The 27463-nt window shown below is 39.9% G+C and overlaps 1 protein-coding gene across 1 annotated transcript in view; it reads left to right on the forward strand.

Annotated features, from left to right (window-relative positions):
* TRIM24 (tripartite motif containing 24) overlaps nt 1-27463 on the forward strand; it is a 93710-nt gene that overhangs the window by 60659 nt on the left and 5588 nt on the right. Inside the window, exons 9-15 of the mRNA XM_049782649.1 lie at nt 2945-3213; nt 8382-8555; nt 12648-12821; nt 17215-17350; nt 20887-20959; nt 22347-22515; nt 26572-26897. Coding sequence (XP_049638606.1) covers nt 2945-3213; nt 8382-8555; nt 12648-12821; nt 17215-17350; nt 20887-20959; nt 22347-22515; nt 26572-26897 — 1321 coding nt within the window. The remainder of the gene's footprint in view (nt 1-2944; nt 3214-8381; nt 8556-12647; nt 12822-17214; nt 17351-20886; nt 20960-22346; nt 22516-26571; nt 26898-27463) is intronic.

Raw genomic sequence — 27463 nt, forward strand, 5'->3', positions numbered from 1 at the left:
TCCTTCTGCATGCAAGGCAAATGCCTTACCTCCATGCTATCTCTCCGGCCCCAAGATCTTAACAGTTTAAAGCTTACTGTGTTAGCTTTATTTGCTGAATTAAGTTTTTTTTATTGGAGCCAGAGCGATAGCATAGCTGTAGGGCATTTTGCCTTGCACGCTGCCAACCCAGGATGGACCAAGGTTCGATCCCCTTATGGTCCCCCAAGCCTGCCAGGAGCAATTTCTGAGTGCAGAGCCAGGAGTAACCCCTGAGAGCTGCTGAGTGTGACCCAACATCCAAAAAGAGAAAATTATTTTTGTCTTTTTTCTTTATTTCTCACATAGAAATAAAAACTTAAAAATTTTCACAAAACATTCCTCACCAATACCAATCACTATGTCCTTTTTATAAGACAGTATTTTTTGTCATTGACTTGGTTTCAGTATCATCATGTAGTTGATTTCTTTTACCTTAGGCTAACATTCATATAAGGGAAGAACAAAAAGTATCCCTAAAGAAAATGTGATTAGGGCCGGAGAGATAGCGCAACAGTAAGCCGTTTGCCTTAGACGATGAAAGACGTGATTCGAATCCCAGCATCCCATATGGTCCCCCGAGCCTGCCAGGAGCGATTTCTGAGCATAGAGCCTGGAGTAACCCCTGAGCACTGCCAGGTGTGACCCAAAAACCAAAAAGAAAAAAAAAATGTGATAAAAAGATAACCCCTAAAGGTCAGATTAGAAACCTTACAGGTCTCCATATAGCCATATATTTATTGATATATAACAGACAACTGCAATTATACACACTTTGCATTATATACTAAAAAGAATTCATTATTATGAAGCAGATAACACTCTTTCATCCAACACCCCACCCTACTACTAGAGAAAGTGTCACATTATATATTCACCCTACTAGTTGTATAGAGATAGGTTTCACAAGCTAACATTAAATAAAGCATAGTCCACCTGATGTAGATTTGTGTGTGTGTGATATGATTTTAGATAAATTAGCATAAATAAAACAGCATCTCCTTTTTTGTAAAAGAGTTAACTCAACCTCTGGTAATGTTAAGCAGTATTCATTATTTTCAGAGCTATGGCTTAAAATCTGTAAATTGTTACTTTGAGATCTATTTTTTTAATTTCCAAAGAGGCAGGTTTTCCACACTTTATACATGACTTCCAAGAAAATAGATGAGTACAAGAGAAAAAAATTATCTAGATGAATATTTGGTTAATGTTTTGATCACTGGGTAAGTGTAAATGAGCTTGGTGAGATCAGATCCCAGGCAAGTAGAGAACTCACAACTTCAAAAACCATCCACAAGCCACTTTGGGGGGGGGGGGGGGATTAATTCCAATTTACTTTATATTAATTAGGTGGGTATAGGATATTTATAATATGTCTCAGCCAATCAGGTTAGGAGGAAAACATGAAAAGGCAAAAAACTGGATAAGTACTCTGTTATGTACTCTAAGTCTAAAGGAAAAACAGGACTTAAGCTTGGGATGTTTTTCTCAGGAGAAAAGCAGGATGTGTGTTTCGTTAGGCTGTGTTTAGTTTCAGATAAGTTGTTCAGTCTCTGAATTAGATCATCTACCTGTAAAAGTTACTTTAACAAGAATATATAAAGATTGACTTACAGTACCCAACACAGTAAGTAGTGAGTGAATTTTAGCGTATTTTTAAAAACTATGCTTAGTAAATTTGAAATGTTTCATTGAGTTATAGAGATCAAGATTCTACTTATAGAACTGGAGCAATAGCACAGTGGGTAGGGAGTTTACATTGCTCATAGCCAACTTGGGTTCAATCCCCACCATCCCCTATGGCCCCCAAGACTGCCCAGAGTAATTTCTTAGCTCAGAGCCAAGAGTAACCCCTCTACACTGCTGGGTGTAGTCAAAAAAAACCAAAATCATAAAAAGATTCTCCTTATACTTTGATTCATCCTCTTCTATGTCACCTTTAAACTCAAAGATATTTTATGTTATATTATTGTGTCAGAACTGACAATAAGTGTATTGTGAAGTTGTAAAGAATTTGAAGCTGCAAGTTGCTTACATTTATTAATTAAAAATAGATAATTTGATTATTGAACCATTATTAGGTTTTTTGTGTTTTACTATAGTAATTATAACTTGCAGTTCTTAGATTGTAGTTTGAGACACCTTCATAGAATCAGACAGGCATCCCTTCTCCAGCTACATATTTGTGTATGGTCAACATTTCTTCAGGGATTTAAACTTTTAAAACCATATTATGGTGTCTAATGCAGAAACAGATACAAGGGACTAAAGAGATAAAACAGCAGATAGGGTGTTTGCCTTGAACATAGCCAACCTGGGTTTGATCCTTGGTATCCATATGGTCCCCAGCACACCAAATAAGATTTCCTGAGCACAGAGCCAGGAATAAGCCCTGAGCATTTCCCAGGGTGGCCTAGAATGAAAGAAACATGAGTTCAGCTCTTAGTTCAACTCTTTTAAAGAGTTTTTTTTTTCTTTTGTAAATGTAAAATGTCACTCATTTTTTGAATGTTTTTATTTTTATAAATAAGCTTTTTGTTTTGCGAATATTGTTTTCAAACTTAATGTTTTCAAGTTAATTAGCATGCTCTTTTTTTTGTTTTTTTGTTTTTGGGCCATACCAGGTAATTCTCAGAGGTTACTCCTGGCTTGGGGGACCATATGGGAAGCCGGGGGATCGAACCTCGATCCATCCTAGGCTAGCGCTGTCAAGGCAGACACCTTACCTCTAGTGCCACCACTAGCATACTCTTTTAAATTCTCATTTAAATTTCTAGAATGGTAAATTTTGATAACCCATAAAAAAACGAACTCTTTGGGGGTGTTTTATATTTTAAAATATAATAGGGTTCCTTAGGCCAAAAAAGTTTGTGATATTTCTGAAGTTCAGAAAAGCTTTAGAACTTAACCTTTTCTCTTTCATTAGGTTCTTTAGTAATTGAAGATAAAGAGAGTCAGCCACAAATGCCTAAGCAGAATCCTGTCGTGGAACAGAATTCACAGCCACCAGGTGGTTTATCTTCAAACCAGTTATCCAAGTTCCCAACACAGATCAGCCTAGCTCAATTACGACTCCAGCATATGCAGCAACAGGTAATGGCTCAGAGGCAACAGGTGCAACGGAGGCCAGCACCTGTGGGTTTACCAAACCCTAGAATGCAGGGGCCCATCCAGCAACCTTCCATCTCTCATCAGGTAAATTTGGAAGCAGGCTTGTCCTAACTTTGATAATTACAGTAATTGTATTTAGTAGCTCTTAAATAGCCAAACATCCATATCTATAATTTTAATATGAGTTCATAAAGATTTATCATATTAGTGATGCTGATATAACTGTTAGTTTTTAAATCTCAGAGGTTTAATGATTTACTTGATTTATCTATTTTCTTCTTTTTGTTATCTCCAAATAGTAACATGATAATGATTTTATTCCTATATAAATTATGCCTGTGACTGATTTGAAAAATTATATACCATTTAGTGCTTCAAAACAACTGATACATCAGCTAGCCATTCTTTGTAGAGATGCAGTATTTTAAAAAAAGCTACATTGAATTTTAGACATTTGGAGCAAATAAGAGACCAGAGTGTTTTGTGGTTGGTTGGTGGTTGTTTTTTTTTTTCCTTTGCCTTTTTCTTTGTTTTTTGTTTTTTGGGTCACAATATTTAAAATGAAGACCAAGTAAAGTTCAATCAACAAGCTTACCAGTATTTCGAATGAAACTATAAGCCTGTTTTTGGGAAGCCGTAGTTTGAGAACCCTTACCTGAGGCTGAGGAGTCCAGAGACTTACAGAAGGGGGGAGTCGAAGAGTGCATTGCACATCCTACACTCGTGCACTGGGGCCTGGGATGAGTTAGTTGACATGTTATTTCAGTTTGGAGTTTTGTGATTTCTGTCTTCATATTTTCTTGGTTCTATTAGTGTTCTGTTCAACTCGATCCATGGTTTCTTTGAGTTCGTTGAGCATCTTCCATATTGCTAGTCTAAAGTCCTTATCTGAGAGGTTGATTAGTTGGTTGGTCATTATCTGGTCATCAGAATTGTCATCTTCATTCTCTATGTCTGGTGCTGGCCTGCGTTGTTTCCCCATTGTCACACTTGTATTGTGGGTTTTTCTACGTGTTGTGGTGGTATTCATTGGCTAAATGATGCAGGCAGCACACTCCTCTGGCTCCGCCCTTTCTGGATGGGTCGACTTGCCTCCAAGGTAGGGGAGTCCTCTGTGGATAAAGCCTCACACAGGATCAAATCTTTTTTTTTTTTTTTTTTTTTTTTTTTTGGTTTTTGGGCCACACCCGGTAATGCTCAGGGGTTACTCCTGGCTATGTGCTCAGAAGTTGCTCCTGGCTTGGGGGACCATATGGGACACCTGGGAATCGAACTGCGGTCCGTCCAAGGCTAGCGCAGGCAAGGCAGGCACCTTACCTTTAGCGCCACCGCCCGGCCCAGGATCAAATCTTAGGCCCAGGCACGCAGCAGAGCAGAGAAGACAGTCCAGAGAGAAATGCTGGACTTCAGTGATCCAGCACAGTTCTTAGTGTGATTTTTTTCTTCTTGTTGTGATGGTGTTCTTTTCTTAGAAAGAGCGCACGGAGCCTCTTTTCGGCCCACTCCCAAGAGGTTCACGCAACAGGATAGTAGACAGACACACACAGGCAACACTCACAATTTTTCAAAGTCGGGCCCCACTGGGCAGGCGTAGTTTCGTGGATTTTCCCAGCCTGACGTCACAAACAGGGGCTTCTGCAAAGCATAGCCGGTTTTTACGTTATGGAGCAGTTCCTTGGCGTTCCGCCCAGAATTGGCCACTGGGAGAGCGAGTTTTCTGGAGCCTCTTTTCGGCCCACTCCCAAGAGGTTCATGCAACAGGATAGTAGACAGACACACACAGGCAGCACTCACAATTTTTCACAGTCGGGCCCTACTGGGCAGGCGTAGTTTCCGGGGCTTGGGATGAGTTAGCGGCTAAGGAAGACAGGCGTTGGCTGCAAAAACACCCAGTGGGCCGGATAAATGTCTTCAGTAGACCATATGTGGCCCACAGGCCGTAGTTTGAGGACCCCATTATACATATTTATATCAAATAAAGAATTATTTAGGAGTATAATGTCTTCCTATGGTTATCTGGTAACTTAAGTACATTGCTTATATTTACTAGTTTTGTTTTTTTTTTTTATTGTTTTAGTCTTTTTTTTTTTTTTTTTTTTTTGGTTTTTGGGGCACACCCTGTGCCGCTCAGGGGTTACTCCTGGCTATGTGCTCAGAAGTTGCTCCTGGCTTCTTGGGGGACCATATGGGACACCGGGGGATCGAACCGCGGTCCGTCCTAGGCTAGCGCAGGCAAGGCAGGCACCTTACCTCTAGCGCCACCGCCCGGCCCCTACTAGTTTTATTAATATAAAAACGTATTTGTGCTGAATGTGGTTTCATTGAGAAATGGTGCCATTAGTAGCTACTGTGTGGCTGGTACAGCCTCAGTTATGTAAGCAAAGACAAAACGGAAGTGACCTACTGGGTCTTTAATTTGGTTATTTAGAAATTTGATTTTGATCTGTAATGTTTTACTCTAGGATTTTCATATATAATATAAAGTGTATAATCTATTATATAACCTTGTTTTCCACTTACAGTTTTCACATTTTGGGCCATTATTTATACTATTTTATTTTTCAGTGACCTTCTTTCACACCTTTTCTTTGCTTTTTGCTGTATACTTAGATATTCACATTTTTCACTCATCACAATAAAATGCTCTGCCCTCTCCTATAAACTTTTACATTGCCCTGCTGTTCTCTGTTATTAGTTTCCCACCATGTAAGCTTTATAGGGTGTGCAGGTTAATCTCAACTTTGTCACTGGGATTTAGGTAAATTTTAAAAATAGCTGTAAAAAATCACTTACAGGATTGTTTACTGTTTTCATTTACTCTAAAGATTAATCATGTGATCTGCATTATTTTGTTGATGGAAAGAAATTATATGACCGACATAAACCTGATGTTTTATTATAAAAGTAACACTTGACTATATTCCAATGGATAGGTCAAAATTTGCTAGATAATAGCTTCTACATGATTCACACCAATGGTTCTCACTTCTTTTTATGTATATACTCTAATATATAAAGTATACATTGTTATTAATAGTGAGTAATGATTGGAAGGATCTTCATCCTTCATGAACATACACAATTGTGAGTTTAGAATAAAGCCTATAATATTAATAGGTACGTAGAATGAAAATAAAGGATAAGATTATGTGTCAATTTCCTTTTGCTCCTTTTTTGTTTTGGGGCCACACCCAGCAGTGCTTAGAGTTTACTCCTGGCTCTGTACTCAGGGATCACTCCTGGTGAAACTTGGAGGAACATATGGGGTGTCAGGAATGAACCTGGGTATACCACATGCAAGGCAAGCACCTTATCTGCTTTATTATCTCTCCCACTCTGTATCAGTTTCTTATTCACTCAGTAATCTTTTATTTGTTTATGCCCGCATCTTACATATTAATTGAATAGCCAAATAGCCTCCCCTATCATAGGTCTAAGATGGGGTGGGAGGGTTACCTTACATTTTACAAGTCTATGGTTTCCTCAGTGGCAACTGTTGATATTTAGTCAACTATCACACTGATTTCTCAGAGTACCTTACTCACATTAAGTATTATTTCTTGACAGAATCTATTTATAAACCTCAGTCTGGATAGGGATGAGACTAAGGTAACAAATCAAAATGAAAAGCCTTCTATAACTACTTAATTGTCATTAAAGACCATTTTATGTGTTTCTCCAGTTTACCAAAAATTCCTCAGGATCATAGAGATGATAATAGTAGCTAAAGTGCATGTCTTGCATGCTGTAGATTCATGTTTGACTTCCAATTCCAAAGATCCCCCAGTATTTCTAAGCATTGCAAGGTGGCCCAGGTAAGCCCCAGCATCAAGCAGCTCTGCATCCTTGCTGGGAGTGACCCCAGGCCTCTTGAGCACCTCTTAGGAGAACCCCCACTGCTCCCAAACATCTCTTAGATAAAAGGAGAGCAAATTCCAAAATGGACTATACTGTCTTATTAATTTCTTACTTTCAATGCTCTTGTGTATCTAGAAGGAAAGTTTCCTGTCTGAAAAGTTCTAAATCATATACAGTTAAGAGAACTTGAAAAGAAATATTTACTTTGCAGTAAGTTGTCAGAGGTCAAGAGAATATGTTAGAATTAATGATAACCTTGTTTAGAACACTGGTTTTAGTTTCAAGGACTAGCATTTATGAACAGAGTAGGCTTGCTACCTGCCTGCCCTTTCCCTATCCTGTAATCAGCCATTGCTGTACTTGAAGGGTTTCCTTCTCATTTTGTTCTCTTATAGGGGACCTCATCCTCTTAAATTTAAGTAGTACCATAGTTAGCTGCCATCTAAACTCAAAAACTATCGGTAGTAATATAATTTGGGTTAAAGTCTTTGAGGTGCCCTATACGTAATGTCACTTTTTTCAAGTATCTAAGCTTTCCATTTATAAGATAATGGAAAGATAGTAATGAAATAAGAATTTTTAAAATCCTTATAATGTGTGGTATTTAGTTGATCTCAAAAGAAAAATATTCATCTTAAATGTTATTATCATCAACTTTGCATTATTGATAATGTATATCTTTTTTGGTTTTTGGGCCACCCCTGGCAGCACTCAGGAGTTACTTCTGGCTCTGCACTCAGAAATTACTCCTGGCAGGCTCAGGGTAACCATACGGGATGCCATGGATTGAACCCCAGTCTGGTCTTGGTTCGTTAGCATGCCAAGCAAACGCCCTACTGCGGTGCTATCACTCCATCCCTGATGATGTATACATTATGAATCCAAATATTGGAGCCAGAGCAGATGAGTTTCATTTTGGACTGCCTTTTTTTTTTTTTTTTTTTTGGCTTGGACAAATAAATTATCAGCCTTAGTTTTTTTCATTTGTCCATTACAGAGACTGTTTCATAGGATTTTTTTTGATGTTTAAATAAGTTGAATAAGTTTGAAGTTTAAATAAGTTGACACATGTAGAACACAAAGTAGCAGTCAAGACATGTTCAGTAAATGATAGTGCTACTCAACCTGTGAATGATTCGAGAACCATCACAAAACATAGGTCATCAGAGACTTAGAAGGTTATTAAGCAAGGGTTGACTTACCATTGTGTCTATTCAGTACAGTTTCTTTCAAGGCTCATTCCTACCTACATTAACTTCTTGAAATCTATTTTTCCCCCGTTTAATAAAGGTCTTATCATGCCAGTGTTTTCTATAAACATTTACAATATGAAGTTCTCAGTGTTATCTTTTAGGTAATTATTGTTACTGAATTGGTGTATTTTTTTTCCCCAGCAACCCCCTCCACGTTTGATAAATTTTCAAAATCACAACCCCAAACCCAATGGACCAGTTCTTCCTTCTCATCCTCAACAACTGAGATTTCCACCAAGCCAGAATATGCCACGACAAACAGTAAAGCCCAACCCCTTACAAATGGCTTTCTTGGCTCAACAAGCCATAAAACAGGTATATTTATATATACATACATCTAATTTCTCTCCTCAGTTGCTTGATTTACTTCTCATGTTGAATTCTTAGATTCAACCTGTGGTCGTGAAGAGCAAAAACTATTTTAATTTTGCCTTGTAAACACATGTTATTTAAGGATTTGATTACAAGAGAAAGGGCCTTTGTTTAGTATGTGGTGCCTGGATTCAAGCCCAGGCACTTAGATGAAGCATGTGCTCTTTCTGAGCTGCATATACCCTGCTGAGAAAAGTGATTTAAAAAGTTGTCTTCTCAGTACTTTGTCGTATTCACTTGTGTCAGACATCTTTCCAGCTTAAGATCTTACCGATTTCAGAGTAGGATATGATGTAATTTTTGTGATATATTAATCAAATGATTTTAAAATTTTGTTGTAAATTAAAAAAAATTTTTTTTTTTGATTTTTGGGACACACCTAGTGGCACTTGGGGTTATTCCTGGCTATACACACAGAAATCGCTCCTGGCTTGAGGGACCATATGAGACGCCGGGGATTGAACCCAAGTCTGTCCTGGGTTAGCCACATGCAAGTCAAATGCCCTACCGCTGTGTTATTGCTCTGGCCCCTGTTGTAAATTTTATATATAGTGTATGTGTATAATAGATTGACTTTGCTATAGTATCACCAAATTTTCTTAAATGATGTTTTAAGTATTTTAAATAAAATTCACATCTTTCTAGAGACCATATATAGTACAACGGGTATTGTTATTGCCTAACATTCTGCAGACCTGGAAGACCCAAGTTCTCAGGGTTCCATGAGTGCATAGCCCTGAGCACCACCATGTGTGGCCAAAAGACTTAATCTGTTCTGAAAGAGATGCTGGGTAGGGGTAGCTCTGAAGGTAGGAACATACATAGTGAAATTCTGTATACACTTACAGGATTCCTTGAATGGCTTTTTTTTTTCTTTTTCCTTTTTTTTTTTTTTTTTAAGTTTTTTTTGGGGGGAAGGAGTTCATACCCTGCGTTGCTCAGGGGTTACTCCTGGATCTGCACTCAGAAATCACCCCTGGCAGGCTCGGGACCATATGGGATGCTGGAACTTGAACCACCATCTGTCCTGGATCAGCTGTGTGCAAGGCAAATATCCTACGGCTTTGCTATCTTTCTGGCCCCCTTTAAATGGTTTTTCAGGGCCCGGAGAGATAGCACAGCGGCGTTTGCCTTGCAAGCAGCCAATACAGGACCAAAGGTGGTTGGTTCGAATCCCGGTGTCCCATATGGTCCCCCGTGCCTGCCAGGAGCTATTTTTGAGCAGAAAGCCAGGAGTAACCCCTGAGCACTGCTGGGTGTGAACCAAAAACTAAAATAAATAAATAAATAAATAAATAAATAAATAAATGGTTTTTCAATGGAATACATGAATTAGATCATTGAAAATCATTTAGAAACTTTCACTTTATATGTGTAACATACGTATAAGTGATACTCTATTTGGAAAAATTTTTTCTCTGCATAGTTTTGAAAGTTTTAGTTGCTTTTCCTCTATAATTTAGTATGTAAATTTCCAAGTATAACAATTATACAGGGGAAAAATACCTTCATTTGCATTTTTTTTTGTTTTGTTTTGTTTGGTTTGGTGCCAAAACCTAGGAACAAACCTCATTTACATTTCTTATTGTCCTTGTGCTCATTTATCTATCTGGCCCTTGTATTTTTTTCCTCTTCAACTACACTTGGCTGTGTTCTGCAGTGACTCCTGAATCTGTGCTCAGGAATTACTCCTGATAGGCTCTTAGACCATGTGAGATGTTGGGGATCAAATCTGGGTTAGCTACTTGCAAAGCAAATGCCCTACCCACTATACTATCTCTTTGGCCCCCTACCTTGTTTTTGTCGTTTTTGTTTTTGGAGCCACACCCTGTGATGCTCAGGGGTTACTCCTGGCTATGTGCTCAGAAATCGCTCCTGGCTTGGGGGACCATATGGGATGCCGGGGATAAAACCAAGGTCCATCCTGGATCAGCTGTGTGCAAGGCAAACGCCCTACCACTGTGCTATCATTCCAGCCCCCCTTGTACTTTTTCATAGATCTTGAAATCTGTACATGAGGATGATTTATTTTCATGTTTTTTTAAGTCATTCTAATAGTCTCTTGATAGTCTGTTGTCACGACATGTGATGTGACTTTACTCATGATTCTTGACTGATTAATTACCTGTTTATATAGAAGAAATTATTTTTAAAAGATAAAACAAAGTTTTATCTGGGACTAAAATTTGAAGATTGAGATTTGGGAGGGGCGTTGGGTCACACCCGGCAGCTCTCAGGAGTTTACTCCTGGCTCTGGGCTCAGAAATTGCTCCTGGCAGGCACAGGGAACCATATGGTATGCCGGGCGGCTGTGTGCAAGGCAAATACTCTTCTGCTGTGCTATCTCTCTGGCCCCTAGTTGAGATTTTTATCCTAAGTAAGTCTGCTAGACATCAGGAATGATAGAATTCCTTTTCAGCTGGTTGAGAGAGGATGGGTTTGAGCACCCAGCTGTGCTCTTGAGTCTGCATTTTGGGATTACTCCTGAAGACCACATGGGGTGTCAGTAATCTAACCTGTGTCCTAGCAGGGCAGGTGACCTAAGTGCTTTACTGAATGAGGTCATCTTAAGCCCCTTGGCTAATCCAGCTGATCCTATTGCTCTTCAGGCCAAGGATAGTTTTATTTTCTCTAAATAATAAACTTTATCCTCTTTTCAATGGCAGAAGTCTTTAAGAGCTTATATATACTGGAAAAGTGATACAAGTATGTACATAGCAACTTCTTTTTTTTTTTTTTTTTTTTTTGTACATAGCAACTTCTAAAGTCACAGTAGAGGATTGAAAACTCATTGCTTATCCTCCCGATATATCTGAAACTAGCAGCAGTTATAAAGGCAAAACAGAAGAGAAGACCAAAAGCTTTTTATTTATCTTATTTGTGTGGCTTTGGGTTTTATAGGAAAGCAACGTGAAATTAATTTTATTTTGTTATTATTATTAATAGTAATATTGGGGCCACACATCTGTTCAGAGCTATTGCTGGCTCTCTGCTCCTGGGTTATACCTGGTGGTACTTAGGAATCATGCAAATTGGGGGTCGGCCACATGCCCTTCAAGAGCCATGACCCTCATACTTTACATCAGTCTCCAAGATTAAAGACTTCTTTAGGAGCTTCAACAGGGCCACAGAAATAATACAGAAGTAGGCACGACCTTACTGCCTTACATGCCACCAAACCTACTTCAGGTCCATGCACCATATGTGGCCTCCTGAGCACCACTGTCACCTGCCAGTTATGGCCCTACCTCCCCCCAAAGAAAAACAAGTCATCCTGTTTTCTGTCCCACTTTCTTCTTTCAGGCTTCTAACTCGAACTCTTACTAGTTTCTACAAAATAGTATTTGTATCTCTAGGTTTTCAGTGGTACCAGCTAAGGTTTTACTTTATTAAATTGGTTAAGTATTTTGCTGTTTGTCTATCTGCTGCAGTTCCACTTTACAAAATGAGGTTTTCCTGTTTTTTTTTTCTTTATGGGCGCTGCTTCTTTTTTGTTTGTTTGTTTGTTTGGAGGGTCCCAGGGTTATGGAGATGGAACATGGGGAGACAGATGTAGGGCCAAGGGAATGAGAGGAATGGGGTATAGAGGACAGGGAAAGAGGAGATGGAGAAGGAGAGAAGGAATGAGGGGGACAGGAAGGAGAGGTGAGGGATAGACCTCGGGTGCTGGGTCTTAATTTCAGGTAGGAACAAGGGCCGGGCGGTGGCGCTAAAGGTAAGGTGCCTGCCTTGCCTGCGCTAGCCTTGGACGGACCGTGGTTCGATCCCCCGGTGTCCCATATGGTCCCCCAAGCCAGGAGCGACTTCTGAGCGCATAGCCAGGAGTAACCCCTGAGCGTTACCGGGTGTGGCCCAAAAACAAAACAGGTAGGAACAAAAGAAAAATTAAGTTTTTAACCCTCTATCTTATCTTTACTCTGAAGTTGATTGACAAGTGTATGTCTTCAACTTCCATGTTGTTTCCAGAAGGGTTAAGTGAGCATTTTCTGTCAGTGGCCTAATGAGCAACATTTCTTCTCTCTCCTACTTCTGCAGTGGCAGATCAGCAGTGGGCATGCTGCCCCATCAACTGCCAGTAGCACATCCTCTACTCCTTCCAGTCCCACCATCACTAGTGCAGCTGGATATGATGGGAAGGCTTTTGGGTCACCTATGATTGACTTGAGCTCACCAGTGGGAGGTCCTTATAACCTTCCCTCTCTTCCAGATGTAAGTATGCACAAAACTTCTGTTGAGCATCTTTTCTGAAATTGTAAATCTGTATATGGTGCAAAACATGTGTTTGCACTTATAAGGTAATTTTATCCTCAAATAAAATGTGAAAAATGAAAGATGATAAAAATCTTCCAGGTCACTGTAGTTGGAAGTATTTTAAAATAATTATTTGATCGATCATGAAATCTGAGCAGGGAAAGGAAGTAGGAATTCCTGGAAAGTGATGCATTAAAATAAAGCTATAGAGAGAGTATAGACTAAAAGATCGGAAGAGATGGACAAGTTTAATAAACTGAAATAAAATTATACTTAGCAATATAAGACTGCCTCTGAATTATTTAAGGTAAATAATCACCTGAATTCTAGTTATGGCAGGGGTATGTGTGTGGGTATGTCAACCCCCCTCAGGGCCTTTCTTACATTTGGCAAGCAACATTCTGACACTGATTTGTGGTCCCAGAGGCAGAAAGCATATTGTTCTATAGACCTCCATACATAAAAATTACTTTTTTTGGTCCTAAAAAGTTTGGTAATCATGCATACAAAATATTTGAGCTATTTGGGGACAGTCGGGGATGTACTCAGCAGTGCACTGAGGCTACTCTGGAACTTTTGTGAAGGGTTTGCTACTGTCAGTGTTCAGGGGATCATTTATGGCACCCAGGATCAAACCAGGCTTCTGGCATGCAAAGGAGGATATGCTCAACTCATAGAGCAAACTCTGAACAAATATGTAAAACTTTTTAAAATGAAGGGTTTGTTTGTTTTTTTTTTTTTGGTTTTTGGGTCACACCTGGCAGTGCTCAGGGGTTACTCCTGGCTCTGTGCTCAGAAATCGCTCCTGGCAGGCATTGGGGACCATATGGTATGCTGGTATTTGAACCACTGTCCTTCTCCATGAAAGGCTAAAACGCCCTACCTCCATGCTATCTCTCTGGCCCCAAAATTTACTTTTAAATCTATTTCTGTTAAAGGTATATTGTTTAAGTGCTGTTTCATTTTTTATTTGTTTTCGAACCAGACCTGACTGTACTCAGGGCTTACTCCTGGCTCTGCACTTAGAGATCACTCTTAGTGGGGCTTGGTAGACCTTACGGGGATTAAATCCTGATATGCTTTATGCAAGGCAATCTTGTATCAACTGCACTATCTCCAGCCCCCTGCAATGGTCTTAGAAATTATATTTATGTTCTTGGTATATAAAGTTACCACACATCATGAGCAACAAAGTACCTAAGACCTCTTCCTTCCTACCCATGCCCCTGCTGTGCAGGAATTTTAAACTTTTTAAGAAACTCTTTAAGATTGTAGAAAATATTTTTAACTTTGTATTGGGTGGGTGGGGCTTTTAATTTTAAATTGCTAAGTTTATCTCATATCTCCAAATATATTTGACTTTTACTACAGTTATTTCACTTACGCCTTGGGGAAGCAGCTCACTGTGTGTATGAGCCTTAGATTGTCTTGAGAATTGTATAATTGCTTGAGCCCTGCTAAGAGTAGCTCCTTAGCCACCTGCAGTGTCCCCCCAATAACTTCCCAGCCTCAATTAAAAATATATATATATTCTTGAGGCAGGGTGCATGTATTTTTATTTTCATTCCTCTGTGATCTGTAGGAAAACCACTTTCTTACTTCTGCACATTTATCATAATGCTTAAGATTTGGGGGGCCGGGCGGTGGCGCTGGAGGTAAGGTGCCTGCCTTGCCTGCGCTAGCCTAGGATGGACCGCGGTTCGATCCCCCGGCGTCCCATATGGTCCCCCAAGCCAGGAGCGACTTCTGAGCGCATAGCCAGGAGTAACCCCTGAGCGTCAAATGGGTGTGGCCCAAAAACCAAAAAAAAAAAAAAAAAAAAAGATTTGGGGCAGGGGATTCTCTCCAGCAAGACTGTACCACCCATGCATAAGAGGCCATATATTGCACCGGGGATCAAACAATTTTATGACATCCCTTGCATTTATATAGAATAGACATGGTCATTCTGATACTTTTTGCCAAAAGAATAATGAGGGTGGGGGGAGAACAGAGAGATAGTTCAGCAGGCATGGTACTTGCCTTGCAAGTGGCTGACCTGGGTTCACTGGATTCAATCCCTATCCTCTCACATATATCCTTGAGCTCAGCAGTAGTGATTCCTGGGTGCTGAGCTAGATGTGCATGCGTGTGCATGCCCCTCCCCCAAAAAGAAGTAAGAAGGTGGTTGTACTGCCTGAAAGAGGCAGTAATGCAAATTAAGATTACTACTTTATGGAGCCGGGGAGATAGCATGGAGGTATAGCGTTTGCCTTACGTGCAGAAGGATGGGTGGTTCAAATCCCGGCATCTCATAAGGTCCCCTGAGCCTGCCAGGAGCGATTTCTGAGCGATGCTGAGTGTGACCCCCCCCCCAAAAAAAAAAAAAGAGAAAGAGAGAGAGATTACTACCTTAAATACAGTTGACCCTGACACTGTACCACCAGGAATGATCCCTGAGCACAAAGTAAGCCGTAGGCACTGCCAGGTGTGGTCCAAAGACAAAAGAAAAATAAGATGTATTTTTGTTGTTTTATTTTTTAATAAAGAGGTGAGTCTAGGGTTACATTAGGCAAGCAGGTGAATGATCCCCAAGTGCTGCATATGGTTCCCTAATCAACCAACAGAAATCATTGCTGGGGCCAAAGAGATACTACAATGAGAGGCCACTTGTTTAGTAAGTATGTGGCCATCCCAGGCTCTATCCCCAGCATCCCATTATGGTCCCCAAGCACCATCAGTAGTGATTTCTGAGCACAGTGCCAGGAATAACCCTCTGTAGGTTATGGGCGTGTCCCCCCCAAACCCCTATCGCTGCTAAGTGTGTGTGTGAGATGGATGTCTTAGCTTGCAACTTTGCCCAAGAAATCAGACAGTCTAAAGTGCATGTTTTTTCCAGGAGTGTTGTGCGGCTACTTGGATCTTAACTGAGTCAGCAAGGCTTCTTTTCTGCTGCCACTTGTATTAGCCAGAGGGTCAGGGTTGTTGTAATTAAGGGTACTTGTGCTAATTAACTCTAAAAAGGTGAAAAGAAAAGTAAAGTGATTTTAAGGTATATGGCAACAGTTGACCCACATAACTAGGACTAGCTCCCTGTGCCCTGCAGGATATAGCCCCCTAACAACAACTATTACCACTTCACAAGAATAATAAAATGTTAAATGACCATCGAAATGAAAGATGACTCACTAAAAATGAAATTATCCTCCTGCTCTTTGATTCTCCTCAGATATAGGTGACTTTGTTCTCTGGCTTTCTCAACTTAAAAAATTTTACATGGACCACAGAATAAAGCAGTTGATTTGAGACATTATTTTCTCAGATCTCCCAATCATCATTTTGGTTGCAAAAGAAAAAAACTAAATTCATATTACACAACCTATGCTCAGGATTCTACAATGTAATTTTGTTGTAAAATCCTGGTTTAAAATTCCTGACTTTTAATTACAAAGACAGTCTGGGATTTGTTGTACTTGGGATCATCTGGGGTGCCAGTGGGCAGACATCAGTCACAGGCTAGGTAAACACCCTGCCCACTGTATTATCTCTACTGCCCCACTAAGGGGGCAATGCAGGCTGTATTCTTGGACCACGCCCTCCAAGGGCACCATGTATTTGTCCAGAATTCTCACTTATGCTCACCTCTTTAGCCACTTTTGTGGTCCAGTTTTGGTCACTTCTTTCTTCTTTTGGGGGCATTGGGCCACACGTGGCAGTTCTCCAGGGTTATTCCAGCTCTGCGCTCAGGAATCATTTTCCTTGAAGATGCTAAGGACCCTCTGGAATGCTGGGGATTGGCCACATGCAAGGCAAAATGCCCTACCCTCTGTGCTATTGCTCCAGTCCACTTCTTACGGTTTTTAAAAAAATTACCAAATATTTTTAAAGGGTTAAAAGTATTTTAAGTTATGAATGATGATTTTTTTTCTTATTCTAGACTTCTGATTTCAGAAGCAGTGCTGTTTGTTTATTAGTATGGTCCAGTAAGAGTAAAATTATGTAAGATGGTTTAGAGAGAAAAAAAGAAAATTAAATGTTTAATTATTTAAAAATAATTAAGCTTGGAATTATTTTCCAAATTATTTACAGCACATGCTATAAATGCACAAGAATCCAACCTTAGTACCAGCAAGTCCAAGTACCACCAGGTGAAACACTACTGAGTCCAGCTAGCATTGAACTGCTTGACCCAGATCACTGTGTCACCAACTTGTGTCACTGAGGGGGCCAGAGTCCCCTGAACACTGTTTGGAGGTCCAAAAAGAAAAGAACTTTTAAAAACAGTTATTAAAGTTTTCGTAAACTTAAGTTTTGTAAATTTTAATAGTTTTTAATCTTGTAAAGTCAGTATGCCTGAATTTTTTCCCATAAGATTGACTGTTCAAGTACAATTATGCTGGACAATATTGTGCGAAAAGATACTAGTATAGATCATGGACAGCCAAGACCACCATCAAACAGAACGGTCCAGTCACCAAATTCATCGGTACCATCTCCAGGTCTTGCAGGTAAAGTAAGCATCTTTTGATTTTGTAAAGTGTTTCCCACTTTCTATTTTATTTGTGATTCTTTCCCTCTTCTACACCTCCAAACCTCGTTCCTGTGTCTTTGGATTAAAATGTCCAAAGCCCAAGAGATGGCTTAACAGTTTAAAATACTGAACTTGGAGTGTATGCATTTCATGAATGACCCCTACTGTGAGACCCAGCACTATATGGTCTCCTAAGAATCACAGATTATAGCTCAAAACTTCAAAGTAAGTCTCAGGTAAATAAAATTGAGTCTTTGCTATTATTTTAAATTAATATGCTTTTTAAGTAGTAGAAAACGAAGTTATTGGCTTCTGTATCTTTCAATAATTAACAGAATTTTTGATATATCACTCTTAGAGATAGAATTAATATTATTCTTCCTTTTTGGTCAGCTGTGTACTTATAACATGATCTCTTCTGAACATAATTTAACTTGAATTTTGGGGGGGTGTTTGTTTGTTTTGAGTCACACCCGGCAGCACTCAGGGGTTACTCCTGGCTCTAAGCTCAGAAATTGCTCCTGGCAGGCTCGGGGGACCATATGGGATGCCGGGATTTGAATCACCATCCTTCTGCATGCAAGGCGAATGCCTTATCTCCATGCTATCGCTTCGGCCCCTTAACTTGAGTTTTTAAAATTCATTATTAACAATACACAGATTATTCATTTTTGTTTGTTTGTTTGGGATCACACCCAGCAGTGCTCAGGGTTACTCCTGGCTCATTGCTCAGAAATCGCTCCTGGCTGGCACAGGGGATCATATGGGATGTCGGGATTCGAACCACCATCCATCCTGGATCGGCTGCTTACAAGGCAAACACCCTGCCACTGTGCTATCTCTCTGGCCCCAGATCTTTCTTTTAATTGGTTTTTAATTTTAAGTTTTGGAGTTTTGTTTGTTTTGTTTTTTTCTTTTTTGGGCCATACTTGGTGACACTCAGGGGTTATTCCTGGCTATGCATTCAGAAATATGGCTTGGGGGATCTAACCGCGGTCCATCTTGGGTCAGCTGTGTGCAAGGTAAATGTCCTAGCACTGCGCCATCACTCCGGCCCCAAATTATAGTTTCTATAGCAAAGATTAAAATAGTATAAATATTTATTGAGTAAAATTTAATGAAGAAATTATTCATACAAAATCTGGAGAGATGTTACAGAGGTAAGGCATTTGCCTTGCTTGCAACCCACCAAGTTCCATGCACCATGAATGTTTCCCCCATTATAGCCAGGAGTCACTTCTTTGCACAGAGTTAGTAATAGCCCAGAGCACCACCAGATGCCCAAAACTAACAAAATGTCCATATAGATGTATTTGGTGGGAATATAGCTTGAAAAATGATGTCTGGAATTTATTTTGAAAATATTATCCAGTAGTGACTATATGCTAGGCTTTTGAGGTAAGGCATCTGCCTTGCAAGCGCTAACCTAGGATGGACCTCGGTTCAATCCCCCAGCATCCCATATGGTCCCCCAAGCCAGGAGCGATTTCTGAGCGCATAGCCAGGAGTAACCCCTTAGAGTCACCAGTTGTGGCCCACAAAGGGGGGGGGTGGAAAAACTAATGAAAACTATCAAAGTTCAGCATAGAAGTTGAAAATATATAGGGGCCGAAGAGATAGCATGGAGGTAAGGCATTTGCCTTTCATGCAGAAAGTTGGAAAAAAAGTTGAAAATATATATTTAAAATTAGATTGTTCAAATTTAGCAATATGTATATGTGGATAGACAAATGGTTAATCACTTAATCATTTCTAAAAAATTTTATATATTCTAGAATGAAACTGCAATAATTATTGCAATTCTATTGGGCTTTATGGATGAATGTTAGGGGGGACATAGAAGCCACAGCTCAGGCTCACTCCTGGCAATGCTTTTGGTGATATTGGGATCAAACCAGGGTTAGCTGTTAGTAACCCCTGCAGTATCTATTTGATCCACTTGTTTTTTTTGTTTTGTTTTGTTTTTGTTTTTTTTTTGTGGTTTTTGGGTCACACCCGGCAGTGCTCAGGAGTTATGCCTGGCTCCAGGCTCAGAAATTGCTCCTGGCAGGCACGGGGGGGGTGGGGGGTGGGGGGTGGGGGGGTGGGAGACCATATGGGGCGCCGGGATTCAAACCGATGACCTTCTGCATGAAAAGCAAACGCCTTACCTCCATGCTATCTCTCCGGCCCCCTTGTGTTTTGTTTTTTTTGTTTTTTTTTAAATAAAATTCTAATAAGCCAGTTACTGGATTTTCTGCTGTTCACTTCATTAATTTATGCTCTGTCAGTGTTAAAACTTTAAGTATTTTCCCTTTAAAATTGCTTTTCTAGTACCAGAGAAGAAGCTCAACAGACTTTCAGGGGTCCTCAAACTTTTTAAAAAGGGGGCCAGTTCACTGTCCTTCAGACTGTTGGAGGGCCAGATTATAGTAAAAACAAAAATTATGAACAAATTTCTATGCACACTGCATATATCTTATTTAGAAGTGAAGAAACAAAATGGGAATAAATATAATATGTGGCCTGCAGGCCGTAGTTTGAAGACCCCTGGCTAGATCATAATATGCTTTGAATGCAGGAGTCGCAGGTTTGATCCCTGGCACCAAATGGTGTTCTGACAACTGCTAAGAATGACTACCAAGGTTGACCCAAGAAAACAAAATCAAAACAAAAAGATGGGGCCGGAGAGATAGCATGGAGGTAAAGCGTTTGCCTTTCATGCAGAAGGTCGGTGGTTCAAATCCTGGCATCCCATATGGTCCCCTGAGCCTGCCAGGAGCGATTTCTGAGCACAGAGCCAGGAGTAGCCCCTGAGTGCTGCCGGGTGTGACCCTCCCCCCCCCAAAAAAAAACCATAAAAATGATTATTTTCCCCCCTATTATCTATTCCATCAACAATTATGGCAATTTGGGGGGGGCTTTTTGCTCTCATTTTCTTCCAAACTACACTATCACCAGAACATAATTCTTACGCATTAATGGCAGCACTGAAAGACCTCAGCCTAACCTTGAGGATCTGCCATTAATTGGTCTTAGTGTAATTTTTTCTTGGGCTACTTTTTGCATCCTACCAGTTTTTATGTTTTTTTCTAACTTTCATTGGCACTAGTATCTTCACTGATATTGCCCTACTGCTATAATGACAATAAATCATTTGGCAGTGTTTAGAAACATTTTTGATTGTCACTTCTTTTGAGTAGAAAACATGCTACATTGTTCAGTCTTCCTATAACATGGATTCAAATAGGTTGAAATAGTAGTAGTGTTGAGTCTTGACTTTTCCCTTCACCCCACTACCCCACACTCCATGGATGGAATCTGGGTCTCAAATATGGTTTATCTCTCATCCACATTCCCAGCCTAGTCCTGTTACTTTTAATGGCACATAGTAGACTGTCATAGGAAGTCAGCGGTACTTATTGTTTTATACCATTTTGTTGTGTGCTTTAGTATAGGGCTAAGTCCGAACAATGAATAGGAATTAAATATATAGTTATCCATTTCACAAATGTGTGTGATTTTCTTCCATAGGTCCTGTTACAATGACTAGTGTCCACCCACCAATACGGTCCCCTAGTGCCTCCAGTGTTGGTAGCCGAGGAAGGTACATTGACAACCTTATTTAGTCTTTGGTTTTTTTAAATATCTAATTTGATTTCTTTTGCTGGTCTCTGTGTGCTTTTTTGGTACTCAGTATGTTTTAAACAACTTAATTTCTTGTTGTTTTTTTTAATTCCTTATTTTTAAATTAGATTATTAATTGGCCAATAAGTTAGTTTCTTAAAGGGGTTAGAGCACATGTTTTGCATGCAGGACCCCACAGATTCCACTCTTAGCATCACATGATATCCTGAGTACTTCTAGGAGTAGCTTCTAGGCACTGCTGGTATATACCCAAGAGCCAAAAGAAATTTAATAGATTCATAAGTTAATTAAAGTATGCTTTTCTTTAAAGTTAGAAAAATAGGTATGAATTGAAAATATAGCAAGCTGGGGATTGATCCTGGGTGGTCCGCATGCCAGGCAGAAGCCCTGCCCACTGTACTGTCACTCTGGCCCCTCATCTATTCTTATAATTAAGCATTGATTCTACTGTTGAAATAAATAAATGTACTATTGAAGATAGTACAAAACAGTCTATTTTGCGCTCTTTGTTTTGGGGCTACACCCGGCAATGCTTAGGAAGTACTCCTGAACCTGCACTCAGAAATTGCTCCTGGCAGGCATGGGGGATCATATAGGATGCCGGGAATTAAACCTGGTCCATCCAGGTCAGTCGCGTGCAAGGCAAACGCCTATCACTGTGCTGCTGGCTCCAAGTCTATTTTGACTTGATGTTTTTACTTGTCTATTCAGTCTATTTTACCTATCTATTTTTATTTGCCCAATCCTTATTATCTTGAGGCATTCCCTGAATAGGAAAAGAAGTTCTCTTCTAATCCTGTGAGAATGTAGCGGCCATCAGTAAAAGCTTTTTGTCTCATTCACTTTTTAACTAACAAAAAACACCAGTAAATTATAATCCTAGTTCATAAGCTTCACACTTTATGACAGTCAGTCATTAATGTGAGTCCTGAGTTTTCTTTCATTGAATTGAGAACGAAATTATAGCTGCCTACTTTTAGAGCTCTGTAGTTCTGAACTGATTTGATTTAAATTTTAGCTTTACTTTAAATTTATTTAAATACCTTTCCAGATGCCTGATAAAACTATTGACATTGGTTAATATGTATTTTTATAATTTTATAATATGTAATTATAAAAGTATTTTATAATTATAGCATTGTTATACATAAGTCAAATAATTTTTCATGCAGCAATTGCATTTTGGTTGTGTATCATTTCTTGCTGATGAAGCCTGTAGTTGGCATTGCTGTCCAACTAAGATATTGTTGTGAAAAGGGGAAAACTATTATTAAACTTTATTTTGAGAAACTTAACATCCTTGGATGTTATTTATCTCTTTTTTTTTTCCCTCTCCTTTCTTACAGTTCTGGCTCTTCCAGCAAACCAACAGGAGCTGATTCCACACACAAAGTCCCAGTAGTCATGTTGGAACCAATTCGAATAAAACAGGAAAACAGTGGGCCTCCTGAAAATTATGATTTTCCTGTTGTTATAGTGAAACAAGAATCAGATGAAGAATCTAGACCTCAAAATGTAGGTATTCTTACTTACATTATTATTGCAGTATTATTCCTGTTTTAGATCAACACATTAGAAGCTAAAAATTTATAGCCAGATCATTTATGGCTCAGATAATTAGAACCCATACTTTACAGTCAGGAACCCTTAATTAAATTCTTGGTCCTCCTTAGGACCTCAACATGGTTCTAAGTACCACCAAGTGTAACCCAAACATGCCAGTTCATCCCAAATGTTATATTTAGAAGCAGGAAATAGATTTAAATTTTTTGAACTTTGAGGACATTTTTCAGTATTAGAACAAAAAATACAAATGAAAGAGTATTTTAGTTGCTTTCTGGCAGCTTCACATCCAGCCACTTCCTCCATCTTCTCTCTTTCCTAAACTGCAGCTGCATGACACCATAATTGTGGGAACAAGGGGCAAGAGGGAGTATTACTATGGAAATTCACCCTCAACACAATGGGGAAAAGACACATAGAACCTCACCGGGCTCAATTAGTTCATACTATATTACAGAAGGCTCTACCAGTACCAAGCTACATGGCAAACTCTCAGAAAATGGTTTGTTTTACTTTTTGTGGGCCCCAATAGCGGTTGTTTAGTGCTTACTACTGGCTCTGAGCAGAAACCAAGAATCACTTCTGGTGGGGCTCATGGATAAATGTGTGCATGGGATTGGATCAGATTAGCCACGTTTAAGGCAGGTGCCCTGTCAGTTCTGCTATGGCTTTTGACCTATCAGAGAATGATTTTAATGATTTAATGACACCACGTTCAGGGTATGTAGTGAGTTCAAAGACACAATGGTGCAGGTAGTCAAAAGAGAATCATGGGGCCAGAGTAATAGCACAGTGGGTAGGGCATTTGCCTTGCACATGGCCAACCCATGTTCGATTCCTGCCATCCCATATGGTCTCCAAAGCCTGCTAGGAGTGATTTCTTAGCACACAACCAGGATTAAGCTTTGAGTGCCACTGGGTGTGGCCCAGGGGAAAAAAAAAAAGATAAAAGAGGATTGGGTTAATTAAAATTCTACATTCCGGGGCCAGAGTGGTGGCACAAGGGGTAAGGCCTCTGCCTTGCCCATGCTAGCCTAGAACGGACTGTGGTTCAATCCCCTGGCATCCCATATGGTCCCCCAAGCCAGAAGCAATTTCTGAGTGCATAGTCAGGAGTAACCCCTGAGCATCACTGGGTGTGCCCCCCCCCCCCAAAATAAGAAACAAACAAAAAGAATTCTACATTCAGAAGTTCCAAAAATGAGAATTCTGAGATAGTACAGTAGTGAGGGCATTTGCATTTTAAGCTACAGATCTGGGTTCAATAACCCAACACCCCATAAGATTCCTCCCCCCCCCCCAAAAATACCAGAAGTCATTGCTGAGTGCAGAATCAGGAAAAGACCCTAAAAGCATGGCTAGGTATGACTGAAACAAAAATATTTTCTTAAAAAATTTTAATGAAGGTTCTAAAAAAGAAAAGATGTAAAAATTCAGTACAGTAGTTCCTCTAGTACACCCTGTATCAGACTGATAATGGGCAATAAATTATTTGAAGCATCTGGTTCCAGGGAGATAGCATGGTGTTAGGGCACATGTTTTGTGGTTTCTTCCCCAGCACCATGGATCCAAGCATACCTAGCTATGGCCCTGGAGTCTTCTGAGCACTGCTTGGTAGACACCCCTGCCCCTCTTCTTAAAAAAAGTATTTTATAATTTGCTGGAGATTGTAAGACGTAAAAATAGGAAAATATGTGAATGGATGACTAAGAAATGTAATTAGTCATTGAGGCCGGCAAGGTGGCACTAGAGGTAAGGTGTCTGCCTTGCACGCGCTAGCCAAGGAAGGACAGCGGTTTGATCCCCGGTGTCCCATAAGGTCCCCCCCAAGCCAGGGGCAATTTCTGAATTTCTGAGCGCTTAGCCAGGAGTAACCCCTGAGCATCAAAAATGGGTGTGGCCCGAAAAAGCAAACAAACAAAAAAAAAAGAAATGTAATTATTGATTCACTGTAAAAATAAATTCTATAATTATGCAATTAATATAGTCATTATGTAAACTGATAACTGAATATAGATTTAACTAAGAAGTAGATATACTCGATATAACCTGAATATGCATTTATCCAGAACAATTATTTTTCAGAGGCCATGCTTTAGCCAGTATAGTAATTACATGAACATTTTAAAATTGTTACTATTCATAAAGTTATACTCATGCCTATCAACTGTCTTTTTTTGTTTGTTTGTTTTTGGGTCACACCCAGCAGTGCTCAGGGTTACTCCTGGCTCTACGCTCAGAAATCGCTCCTGGCAGGCATAGAGGACCATATGAGATGCTGGATTCGAACTACCATCATTCTGCATGCAAGGCAAACGCTTTGCCTCCATACTATCTCTCCGGCCCCTCAACTGTATTACAGCAATCTAACAAAGCCAATTTAATTGGATACTACATACGAGTTAAATATCTTGCCCTAGTTTTAGTCACAAAACATCATCTGACTACAGGCTCACTTTTTTTCTTTTTCTTTTTATCTTTTGGAGCCACACCCAGCGGTGCATTACTCCTGGCTTTGCACCCAGAAATCACTCTTTTCAGGTTCAGGGATGCTGTGTGTCAATCCCAGGTCTGCTACATGCAAAGAAAATGCCCTACCCACTGTGCTCTATCACTTTGGCCCCACAAACACTGGATCCTGGAATACCAATCTGTCAGGTTCTCTAGCTCATGCTGTAGTACCAGGAATAAGCTGATTGCCTCCAACTCCCTCTGGATTACCAAGCCCCTTAGACTCTTGAATGTGACCATCATATTCCAACTTGTTTGGTCCAATTTAGTAATCTGACAGCCAGAACTCATCCCAAAATTTTAGGGTACAAGATTCTGGTCATGGTATGTTTCTGTCTTAGTGCATATCATACAAATTCACTATGACTGTCCAGTTTAGAAATGCCAAAGGGTTTCACATCATGTCTGGCCTATGAAAGGAAGCCAGTTCCAAGAGAAAACCTGTGCAGATATGGGGAGAAAGTACAACATTAAAATGGGAGGTGCAAATATTAGTATTCTTAACATTTTTGCCATCTTTTTAAAATGTAAATTCCTGGGTCCAGAGCAGTGGTACAAGTGTTAGGGCATTTGCCTTGCACGCAACTAACCTAGGACGGACCGAAGTTCGATCCCCCTGCGTCCCATATAGTCCCCCAAGCTAGGAGCGGTTTCTGAGCACATAGCCAGGAGTAACCCCTGAGCGTCACCGGGTGTGGCCCAAAAAGCAAGGAAAAAAAAAATCCAAAAACTTAAAATGTAAATTCCTAGTTATGAATTACTTCTGTGAATTAAATCTGTACTTTCAATGAATGTTTTAAAAATTGCTGGGCACTTTTACTGAATTCACTTCAGTAAAATGTACTTACAGTGTATGTGAATGCTTCCATAGTATTTTCCTAATCTCTTATTTTTTTTTCTAATTTTTTTTAGTGGTTAGTTACACACAGTTGCGGCAGGCTACTTAGAATTTTGGTGCAGGCTACTTAGAATTTTGGTGCTTCTGAAGAGACCATGCAGTGCCAAGGATTGAACTCAGTTCTCCTGTATTCAGAGCCTCCATTGAGCTAGCTCATTGACTCTCTCCCATTTCTGTAGTCTTGCCAGATTCTGACTTCCTCTATTATCCACATCTCCTCTTCATAGTTATCTTCAATTTGATGCTAGTTTTCAGCAGAGGTTCAACTCTTCTTTACCACTAGAACTCAAAAACAGCAGTAAAAGGATCCTGAGCAATAGCACAACGGTAGGGTGTTCGTCTTGCATGTGGCCGATCTGGCTAAGATCCAGGTTAGATTCCTGGCATCCTATATGGTCCCCCGAGCCTGCCAGGGGCAAATTCTGAGCATGGAGCCAGGAGTAACCCCTGAGCACTGCCGGGTGTGGCCCCCAAACCAGAAAAAGCAGCAGTAAACATAATTTGTCTCAAGTAACTAGATATGTTTGCAATAGTTTGTAGTAGTGTTGTCATAATAAGTAATTAATGAAATACATAAACTTTTCACTTTTCCATTGCAGACCAACTATCCAAGAAGCATACTTACCTCCCTCCTCCTAAATAGTAATCAGAACTCAACTTCTGAAGAGTCAGTCCCAAGATCAGATGCTCCTGATAGCACAGGAGATCAACCTGGACTTCAGCAGGAAAATCCTTCAAATGGAAAACCTGAGTGGCTGGATGCCTCTCAGAAGTCGCCACTTCACGGAGAGACGAGGAAAGAGGATGATCCCAACGAGGACTGGTGTGCAGTTTGTCAGAATGGAGGGGAACTCCTGTGCTGTGAAAAGTGTCCCAAAGTATTCCATCTATCCTGTCATGTGCCCACTTTGGCAAACTTTCCAAGGTAAGATAGATACTACTTCCTTTTTTCACATTCTTTCAGTATAAGTACCAGTAAAAGAAACAAATAAGCAAAAAACCTTTTCATAATCACTGTAGTATAAAACATTTGTAAAAAAAAGTCACTTGAAACAACTCCAAAACCCTCTGGGATGATTCTCAAGAAGAGCCATTGTGGGCCAGAGAGATAGCATGGAGGTAGCACATTTCCCTTGCATGCAGAAGGACGGTGGTTCAAATCCTGGCATCCCATATGGTCCCCTGAGCCTGCCAGAAGCAATTTCTGAGCATAGAGCCAGGAGGAACCCCTGAGCGCTGCCGGGTGTGACCCAAACTCCCACCCCTCAAAAAAAAAAGAAGAGCCATTGTATGGAGTTCTTAATTCTTTTAAAGTATTAATTCTGACTTTATTCTAGAAAGATGTGAATCAGTCATACCTCATATTCCTAGATTAACTCGTACCTTTGTCTCAAGGAGACATGAAATAATATATAGATGAAATTGACACCTAATGTACATTAGTATATACCACTTCAGTATATACCATATTCTTGGCCTGGTGCTATATTC

The sequence above is a fragment of the Suncus etruscus genome, chromosome 1, assembly GCF_024139225.1.
Source record: "Suncus etruscus isolate mSunEtr1 chromosome 1, mSunEtr1.pri.cur, whole genome shotgun sequence".
NCBI lineage: Eukaryota > Metazoa > Chordata > Mammalia > Eulipotyphla > Soricidae > Suncus > Suncus etruscus.